At 39.9% G+C, this 11,049-nt stretch overlaps 1 protein-coding gene across 1 annotated transcript in view; it reads right to left on the bottom strand.

Annotated features, from left to right (window-relative positions):
• LOC107636346 overlaps positions 891-11,049 on the bottom strand; it is a 14,071-nt gene continuing 3,912 nt past the window's right edge. Inside the window, exon 2 of the mRNA XM_021122415.1 lies at positions 891-1,514. Within this exon, the coding sequence (XP_020978074.1) occupies positions 891-1,514 (624 nt within the window). The remainder of the gene's footprint in view (positions 1,515-11,049) is intronic.

Below are 11,049 nucleotides of genomic sequence, written 5' to 3' on the forward strand. Positions count from 1 at the left end.
GCTTTCGCCATAGAAAAGAATAAGAGAGATTTTGACAAGAATTAAAGGAGAGAGATATTTTTATTGAAAAAATTTTTAAGAAGAAAAGATACAATTACTAATTTTTCGATTGTCAATTACATTTCTATTAAAATTAGTAGTATCAAAAAATATTTTAGAATTTAATATTATCAAGAAAAAATAAAAAATTATATAAGGACTAATTTGATTAATTTTTAAAATTTTAGGGATGAAAATGACTTACGTCTGAACTTTCAAGGACTATTTTGATTATAAATAACTTTTTTACATGTCAAGTGCCATGTAGCCACCGACCTAACATTAACCCTCCACGTCATCATCCAACTGGCGGAAGGACTAACGTGACCAATCGTGTATCTTTCGGGGACGATTTTGATTATCTTTATCTTTCGAGGACCAAAATGAAAATCGGGTATCTTTCAGGGACGATTTTGGCTATTTACTTTAAATCTAATTTTAAAATATGTTTATGAGTAATTGTTGTTGTTCTTAGTATTATTGTTGGTGGTGGTAAATTACATGTGAGAAGAGACTAGTTATGTGATGGTAGCAAGAGTGAAAGGTTCAGGATGAGGTCAGAGCGGGCCTGTAAAGTGTGCTGGTAATGGATGGAGGCTGTGAAGTGTAAGGGATAGTGGGGATGATGGTGATGATAGATAATGTGACATCTAATGTGAGTGGTTCTGATAGTTACAATGGAAAGAGAAAAATAAAGAAAATGATGACGATGATAATGAACATTAGGGGTAGAACTAGAAAAAAAATTGACTGATTATTGACCATCAAAAAATTAACAACAAAAACAAAATTGAAATTTATTAAAATTTTAAGGAATTAATAAAAAAATATTGGCTCTTAATATTTTTCTTTTACATTTCCACTAATAGTACATAAAGAATACTTTTGTCTGGCTTAAAAATATTCTTACAATAAAAAGTTGAATACATTATGTCGCACCATAATGAAAATTGCAAAACTATGAATAGAAGTATTGGCAAAAAGGCAAATGCGGAAATGAAAATTGGGACTCGATTTGAGTCATAGTAGTAAGTAATAAAGAAGGCACTTGCAAATGTTACCATCATGCTTGTTATTGAGGAGAACAACGCCACCAATAATCCAAATATGAGCTTCAAGGGCAGTGACTTGTAGAAATCAGACTCAGCATAACGCGAAACAAGAATGGACAAGAATATTAATATTGCAGCTGTTGATGAGATAAACGCAACTGCATCTGAGATTGCAAACACCAAGAATGGTGGCTTTTTCAAGTAGTTTGGTTTCCCTGATTTATCATCGAGACCGCCTGGTATGGTTATTGAAGCAGCAAACACCCCTGTTGCAATGACAGTTGAAATCAGCATACAATTTTGGGCTGTGCTTTTCATCCAAGATTCCGCATCGTTTCTCAACTCAGCGTGCTCTCTTCTGAACAATTCACTAGCAGTTCTTTCTTCAGAGTTTTTCAGTGGTGACATTATTTTCTGGACCTCCTATTAATGCCATTGCCTCATGAGGCCTTTATAAATATTACTAGAAAAATAAAAATTTTTTATTCTTAAAATTTAATAATTTTATACTAAATGAATTTTTTTAAAAAAAAATATTGTGAATGATTATTTTTTTTAAAAATAAAAAAAATTTATAAACTGCTCATACCCTGACCCAATGATAAGGCCCAGATCTAAATGAAAGGCCCAATCCAAAGGATTGAGCCTCGCCCTACACCGACCTTCTCCCTATGAAGTCGGTTCTTACCACAACTTACCCTAAAGAAGTCGGGGACGAGGATTAGCTTGTAGATAAGCACTCAGTCAAATGAGTAACTGCCCCTAAAATCTCTCTACTCACTTCCAGGAGCCATATCTCAACTTTCCTAAGATAAAGGGACGGTTATCCACCTTAAATGGCGGAACTACTCCAACGGTGGTTATGGGTTCACCACTATAAATACCCTTAAATTCCTCAGGTATCTCATAAGTCCAATACTCTCTAGACCTGTTTTGCTCCCTTTGCTGACTTTGGCATCGGAGTGTCTTTGCAGGTACCACCCCCCATTCTCTCACACTGAAGTCGGACGGGGATCTTAGGTCACTAACCCATTCGGATACTTCCTCATTCAGACGATTGGGCCAGCTAAACTAATCCAACCCATTAATCTCCGGTTACCCATCGTAACATTGGCGCTGTTGCCGGAGACCCGAGAGATCAACCAGTAATGGCGGACATGTCACCGGAAGACGGTCATGTGGCGTCGGATTCTGAACAAGAGAATCTAGATACCGGAAACAATGACGCAGACTTAGCCCTTCACCAGGGAACCAGCGACTAACATAGGGAAGGCACCTCCGGATTTAAAAATCCGAAGACGAACTCCTCGGAGGGGCGTGAATCGGAAAAGGATGGACCACCCCATGCAACTAAACTAATGGGACTAGTCCATGGCTACCAAGGTCGCTTGGAACAGCTGGAACAGGAGCGGGAGCGACAAAGGGAGATAGAGAAGAACCTAAGAGAGGAGATGGAACGACGAAAAGAGTTAGAGGAAAAACTCTTAAAGTTAGAATCCTCCCTCAAAGGTCGGAACTCCCGTGGCGATCGAGAAGAGTCACCTCCAGGAGGGGAGGACCCTTTTAGCGAGGACATAATGAGGGCAAGAGTTCCAAGAAACTTTAAAAGCCCTGATATGGACCTCTATGATGGAACCACAGATCCAAAGCATCATTTAAGCAATTTCAAAAGTCGGATGTATCTGGCTGATGCTTCTGATGCGACGCGTTGCAAAGCTTTCCCGACCACCTTATCGAAAGCAGCGATGAAGTGGTTTGATAGCCTCCCTCCAAGATCGATCACCAGCTTTGAGGACCTCTCAAGAAAGTTTCTAATGAGGTTCTCCATTCAGAAGGATAAAGTAAAGCATGCACCGAGCCTCCTGGGAATAAAGCAGGAGGTCGGAGAACCTCTACGGGACTATATGGAAAGGTTCAACAAAGCCTGCTTAGAGATTCAAGACCTGTCCACCGAGGCAGTCATTATGGGGCTGGTAAATGGGCTTAGAGAAGGTCCCTTCTCACAGTCCATATCAAAAAGGCACCCCACCTCCTTAAGTGATGTACAAGAAAGAGCTGAAAAGTACATCAACATGGAGGAAAATGCCAGACTGAGAGAGTCGAGTTGGTGACCTGGGCACCTTCCCTCGATAAAAAAGAGGGAGAGGGAGCCCAAAAAGAAAGAAGACCTCGGTCTCGACAGACCCCGAAAATATCACTCTTATACTCCTCTAAAAGTTTCTATAGTGGATGTATACAGAGAAATTTGCAATACTAAAAGGCTGCCGCCTCCCAGGCCTATTAAAAACAAAAGAGGGGGAAGTCACGGCGAATACTGTGAGTACCATAAGATATATGGTCACTCAACAAACGATTGTTACGACCTTAAAAATGTGATAGAAAAGTTGGCCAGAGAAGGCCGACTTGACCGATATCTCATAGAAAGATCGGACTATCATGGGAAGAGAAAGCGAGATGACACAGATAGAAGAGACCCACCATCGCAGACTCCGGAGAGACATATACATATGATCTTCGGCGGATTCGCGGGAGGGGGACTCACTAAGTCCTCTCGCAAGAGACACCTCAAGCGAGTCTACTAGGTCAGAAGCGAATCATCCGACCTTCCTACAATCTCATTTACAAGGGAAGATGGGCAAGGAGTAATCCCTGGACACGACGATCCAGTGGTGATAACCATGATCCTAGCCAATGCCCATCTCCACAGAACCCTAGTAGATCAAGGAAGTTCGGCAAACATCCTTTTCAAGCCTGCGTTCGACAAACTAGGGTTGGATAAAAAGGAGTTAAGAGCCTACCCCGACACCTTGTATGGGCTAGGCGACACGCCAATAAAACCACTGGGATTTCTACCCCTCCACACTACCTTCGGAAAGGGGGAAAAATCTAAAACTCTGAGCATAGACTTTATAGTCATCGACGTAGGGTTAGCATATAATGCCCTAATCGGCAGAGCTACCCTAAATCGACTTAGAGCGGTGGTGTCTACTCCCCATCTCTGCATGAAATTTCCGACACCAGCGGGGATAGCAACGGTGAGGGGGGACCAGAAATTGGCAAGAAAGTGCTACAATGAAAGCCTGAACCTGAGGGGAAAGAGCAAAGAAGTCAACACCATAGAGCTCGGCGGTGCAAGGGCCAAAGAAGAGTTGCGACCACAGCCAGGAGGAAAAACTGAGGAAATACAGGTCGGCAAAGAGGAAGGAAAAAATACCAACATAGGAGCCAACCTAGGGGAAACCCTGAAGTAAAGGTTGACCAAGCTCCTAAGAGACAATTCTGACCTCTTCACCTGGAAAGCCTCCGACATGCCCGGGATAGATCCCGAGCTTATGTCCCACAAGCTCTCGGTATATCCGGGATCCCGACCTATACAACAGCGGAGGCGCAAGCTCGGCCCAGAACGAGCCCTAGCGGTGGAGGAGCAAGTACAGGCACTCCTAGAAGCCGGCTTCATCAGAGAAGTTAAATATCCAACATGGCTAGCAAATGTAGTGCTAGTCAAGAAGCAAAACGGCAAATGGAGGATGTGTGTCGACTACACCGACTTAAATAAGGCATGTCCCAAAGACCCTTATCCACTCCCAAGTATTGACACTCTAGTAGACTCTAGCTCGGGATATCAATACTTGTCGTTCATGGATGCCTACTCGGGATATAACCAAATCCCGATGTATGAGCCAGACCAGGAAAAAACATCGTTCATCACGCCCAGAGCAAATTTTTGCTACGTGGTCATGCCATTTGGATTAAAAAATGCAGGAGCCACATATCAAATGCTGATGAACAAGGTGTTCGCTCCCCACCTCGGGAGTTTAATGAAAGTCTACGTAGACGACATGCTAGTAAAAACCAAGGAAGAAGTCGACCTCCTGACAGACCTCTCGCAAGTCTTCGACACCATAAGGTTACACGGGATGAGGCTAAATCCCGCAAAGTGTACCTTCGCAGTGGAGGCCGAAAAATTCCTAGGGTTCATGCTGACGCAAAGAGGGATCGAAGCAAAAGCCGATAAGTGTCAAGCTATACTGGAAATGAAGAGCCCGACTTGCTTAAGAGAGGTTCAACAGCTAAACGGCCGACTTGCGGCCCTCTCTAGGTTCTTGGCAGGATCAACATTAAAATCCCTTTCACTGTTCTTTTTATTAAGAAAGGGATGCCAGTTTGAATGGACTCCGGAATGCGAAGAAGCGTTCCAGGAGTTCAAAAGGTTCTTGAGCCAACCTCCAATCCTAACCCGACCTCAAGTTGGGAAAGATCTCGTCCTATACTTGTCTGTAGCAGACAAAGCTGTCGCATCAGCCCTGATAAGGGAGGATGAGGTTGGACAGCATCCAGTGTACTTCATCAGCAAAGTTCTACAAGGCCCCGAACTAAGGTACCACAAGCTGGAGAAGTTTGCTTACTCCTTAGTAATAGCCTCATGGAGGCTACGGCCTTATTTTCAAGCTCATACGATAAGAGTCCAAACGAACTAACCCATGAAGCAAATCCTCCAAAAGACGGATGTTGCAGGGAGAATGGTTCAATGGGCAATAGAGCTCTCCGAGTTCGACTTGAAGTATGAAACTCGGACAGTAATTAAAGCCCAATGCCTCACCGACTTCATAGCAGAGTACGCAGGAGACCAAGAGGAAAAGCCAACTACATGGGAACTCTATGTAGATGGATCCTCAAACAAGACAGGAAGCGGTGCAGGCATAATACTGGTGGATGAAAGGGAAACTCAAATAGAGGTATCCCTCAAATTTGAATTCCCAGCTTCAAATAATCAAGCAGAATATGAAGCCCTGATTGCAGGATTGAAGCTGGCAGAAGAAGTCGGTGCAACAAAAGTGATGATATATAACGACTCTCAAGTAGTAACCTCCCAGATAAATAGAGAGTATCAGGCCAAAGACCCAAACATGAAAAGATACCTGGAAAAAACTCTGGAATACCTCGGGCACTTTGCGAAAACCGAGGTTAAGCATATAACTCGGGATCTCAATAGCAGAGCAGACGCCCTCTCCAAGTTAGCAAGTACTAAGCCAGGAGGGAATAATAGAAGCCTGATCCAGGAAACTCTCCAAGAGCCCTCTGTGGTGAAAGCAGAGGACAAACAAGATGTCCTTGAGGTATCCGGGCTAAACCTCGGATGGATGAATCCCTTGGCCGAATACCTAAAATTTGACATCCTCCCCAAAGAGGAAAAAGAGGCTAAGAAAATCCGGAGGGAAGCACAATATTACACTCTGGTGAAAAATATCCTTTATAAAAGAGGAATATCAACGCCATTGTTGAAGTGCGTACCGACCTCAAGGACCACTGAAGTGCTGGAGGAGGTCCATAATGGGATCTGTGGAAACTATCTCGGAGCCAGGTTGCTAGCCAGGAAAGTAATCCGAGTTGGATTCTACTGGCCGACCTTGCAGAAAGATACCACAGAGTTTGTGAAAAAATGCCAACCATACCAAATGCATGCAAATTTCCACATGGCTCCCCCCGAGGAGCTCATTAGTATAACTTCTCCATGGCCCTTCACAAAATGGGGAATGGATTTGTTAGGTCCTTTTCCCCAGGCGCCAGGACAAGTCAAATACTTAATCGTGGGAATAGATTACTTCACAAAGTGGATAGAAGCAGAACCATTAGCCACCATCACAGCCCAAAGAAGTCGGAGGTTCCTCTACAAAAATATCATCACGAGGTATGGGATACCTTACTCCATCACCACAGATAATGGAACCCAGTTCACCGACTCTACCTTTAGAAGCCTAGTGGCCAGTATGAAGATCAAACACCAGTTCACCTCAGTGGAACATCCACAGGCAAATGGACAAGCCGAGGAAGCCAACAAAGTCATATTGGCAGGGCTAAAGAAAAGGCTACAAGATGCAAAAGGAGCCTGGACAGAAGAGCTTCCCCAGGTGTTGTGGGCTTACCGGACGATGCCCCAATCTGCCACTGGAGAAACACCCTTCCGACTTGTCTATGGTGTAGAAGCTATGATACCAGTGGAAATCAGAGAGCAAAGTCCAAGGGTAATTTTTTCCATGATGAAATCGGAAACATACAAGGGCACAAAGTGGAGCTTGAATTGCTCCCCGAAGTCCGAGAGCAAGCCCAGATAAGAGAAGCAGCATTGAAACAAAGGATGACTACCAGGTACAACAAAAAAGTCATTCGAAGGAGTTTTACTCCAAACGATTTGGTCTTGATCAGAAACGACATTGGAGTCAACAAATCGGGGGAAGGAAAGCTCGCTGCTAATTGGAAAGGACCATACACAATTAATGAGGTCTTAGGGAAAGGTTATTATAAGGTGACCGACCTAAACAGCACCGAATTACCAAGGTCATGGCATGCTTGTAACATGAAAAGGTACTATAGTTAAAAGCGAACTCTACTCCCTGATGTACTCTTTTCCCAACTTCACGATTTTTTTCCCAAAAATCAAAGGGTTTTTTCTGAAGAAGGGTTTTTAACGAGGCATCAAAGTAGAGACTAAGGGAGAATGGATTATTAAAAACCCTTAGTAGCATTAAAGTACCTTCCCAAATAAATAAAGATCTTTTTACAATATCTCTTATAAATTCCTTCTCGTTTGTCTTTCTTTCTACGAAACGCGCCGACTTAAGCTCGACAAAACGTGAAAATCCCATGAACCGACCTAGGTGGTCGTCAGGATAAAACGACGAGGTACAAGTCGGCGTAAAGAGGTTATAAAAGTTGATCGTGAGAAACTCGAAAAGATTCCGACTCATAAGTCGAAATGAAAACCCGAGAAACAAAGAAAACACATCGCGAAAATAACCTAAGTCATAGGAACTCAATGAATCAAAAAATTGAGTATGAGGAATACCAAAAAGAGATCGAAAAACCTATCAAAAAGCCAAAAGACTGTCCTAAGTCCTTAAAGTTAAAAGACTCAAAAGGACAGACAGCCAAGAAAAGGTTTCAAAAAGATCAAAGGGGATTTTTCAAAAACCAACATCAGAAAAGCATGCACACAAAAAGGTAACTTAGACCCTTATCCAAAAAAGGGTATTTCTTGTTAACTTAAACCCTTATCCAAAAAAGGGTATTTTATTTACGGCCTTAAAAGGCCAAGGAAAATGTCAGCAAACCACCACCACATAGAAACTAATAAGTTTAAAAAAGAGGGGACCCACAGGCCGGGCCCCCGTATAGCCAACAAATTTTTCAGAGAACATCACCACCAGAATCAGGAAGAGTAGACGGATCACCACCAGAGTCAGGAAGAGTAGTCGGAGCGCCATCAGGACCAGGGAGAGAAGTATCCATAGGAGATGGAGAAGAGGTACTCGGAGCCTTCGAAGAACTCGGAGCGTCCCTTGATCGGGGAGGGGACTCAATTATTCTCTGCCCCCGAGTCTTTAAATCTGACTCGGTGACATACTTGGGAGAGGAAGGAGGATAGACTATCGTCCCATCAATGACAACCTTGTCAGGATCCAAGGGAGATAGATCCAGGTCGGGAGCAAGAACTCCGACCTGCTCCTTAAAAATCCTCCAGGCTTCCTGATGAGCGGATAATTTATACGCTTTTTGACATTGTTTTTAGTATGTTTTTAGTAGGATCTAGTTACTTTTAGGGATGTTTTCATTAGTTTTTATGTTAAATTCACATTTCTGGACTTTACTATGAGTTTGTGTGTTTTTCTGTAATTTCAGGTATTTTCTGGCTGAAATTGAGGGACTTGAGCAGAAATCAGATTCAGAGGTTGAAAAAGGACTGCTGATGCTGTTGGATTCTGACCTCCCTGCACTCAAAGTGGATTTTCTGGAGCTACAGAACTCGAAATGGCGCGCTTTCAATCTCATCTTGTTGCTCAGATTAGGTAATTTTCTTTTCGTTTTCTTTTCAAAAATTTTTCAAAAATATTTTCAAAATTTTCTCTTTTGTTTTCGAAAAATATAAACATGTTTTCAAAAATTTGATTCAAGATTTTTAAGAATGAATTCTAGTGTTTCATGAAGCATGTGAAGTCTGGCTGGCTGTAAAGCCATGTCTAAATTCTTTTGGACTGAGGCTTGCAATTTGTTATCAAAGAACAATATACTCTCGTGTTAAAGACTAAAGCTTGGCTGGCCATTGGCCATGTCTAGTGTTTTGGACTGGAGCTTTCTTTGAAAGCTTGGCTGGCTAGTGAGCCATGTCTAATTCCTGGACTGAAGCTTTAGACTAACATGGCAAGATTCCTGGAATTCATATTAAAAATTTTGGAATCCTTATTTTTTCTTTTTTTCATATAATTTTCGAAAAAAAAAAATACAAAAAAAATTATAAAATCATAAAAATCAAAAATATTTTTCTGCTTCTTGTTTGAGTCTTGAGTCATGTTATAAGTTTGGTGTCAATTGCATGTGCATCTAGCATTTTTCGAAATTTTCATGCATTCATAGTGTTCTTCATGATCTTCAAGTTGTTCTTGGTAAGTCTTCTTGTTTGATCTTGATGATTTTTTGTTTTGTGTCTTTTCATGTTTATCATATGCATTCTTGAATTCTTAGTGCATAAGCATTAAAGAATTCTAAGTTTGGTGTCTTGCATGTTTTCTTTGCATTAAAAATTTTTCAAAAATATGTTCTTGATGTTCATCATGAAATTCAAGGTGTTCTTGGTGTTCATCTTGACATTCATAGCATTCTTGCATGCATTCATTGTTTTGATCTAAAAATTTCATGCATTGCATAATTTTCATGTTTTTCATAAAAAATTCAAAAATAAAAAAAATATCTTTCCTCTTTTCTCTCATCAAATTCAAAAATTTGGATTGACTTTTTCAAAAATTTTTAAAATCAAATTGTTTCTCATGAGTCAAATCAAATTTTCAATTTGAAAATCTTATCTTTTTCAAAATCTTTTTCAAAAATCAAATCTTTTTCAAAATTCTTAGTTATTTTCGAAAATTTCAAAAATATTTTTCAAAAATCTTTTTCTTATTTTTATACCAAATTTTCGAAAATAACATAATCAATTAATGTTTTGATTCAAAAATTTGAAGTTTGTTACTTGCTTGTTAAGAAAGATTCAAACTTTAAATTCTAGAATCATATCTTGTGATTTCTTATGAATCAAGTCATTAATTGTGATTTTAAAAAATCAAATCTTTTTTAAAACTAATTTTATCATATCTTTTCAAAAATATCTTCTTATCTTATCTTTTTCAAAAAATATCTTTTCAAATATCTTTCCTAACCTCCTAACTTCTTATCTTTTCAAAATTTGTTTCAACTAACTAACTAACTTTTTGTTTGTTTCTTAACTTTTTCAAAACTACTTTCTAAAATATCTTCTTATCTTATCTTTTTCAAAAATATCTTTTCAAAATATCTTTTCTAACTTCCTAACTTCTTATCTTTTCAAAATTTGTTTCAACTAACTAACTAACTTTTTGTTTGTTTCTTAACTTTTTCAAAACTACCTAACTAACTTTTTCTCTCTAATTTTCGAAAATATCTACCCTCTTTTTCAAAAATTTCTTCTTAATTAACTAATTATTTTTATTTTTATTTTTTGAATTCAAAAATTTTCGAAAAAAATACTAACCTTTTTCAAAAACTATTTTCAAAAATCACTAACTCTTTTTCAAAATAATTTTCGAAAATTATCCCTCCCCCATCTCATTCTATTTATTCATTCATATCCTAACATCTCATTTCACCTCCTTCCATCCTCACAGTTGTGTTTCTTCCATTATATTACATTCTTTATCTCCCCCTTTTCTTCCACTCACACAGGGATCCCTATACTGTTATAAAGGATCTCTATTATTATTATTATTTTTCTGTGCCTTCTTCTTTGTCATATGAGCAGGAGCAAGGATAAGAACATTCTTGTGAAAGTAGATCCAGAACCTGAAAGGACTCTGAAGAGAAAATTGAGAGAAGCTAAAATACAACAATCCAGAGATAACCCTTCAGAAATTTTCGAACAGGCAGAAGAGATGGT

Source organism: Arachis ipaensis, chromosome B04 (genome assembly GCF_000816755.2).
Source record: "Arachis ipaensis cultivar K30076 chromosome B04, Araip1.1, whole genome shotgun sequence".
NCBI classification, from domain to species: Eukaryota; Viridiplantae; Streptophyta; class Magnoliopsida; order Fabales; family Fabaceae; genus Arachis; species Arachis ipaensis.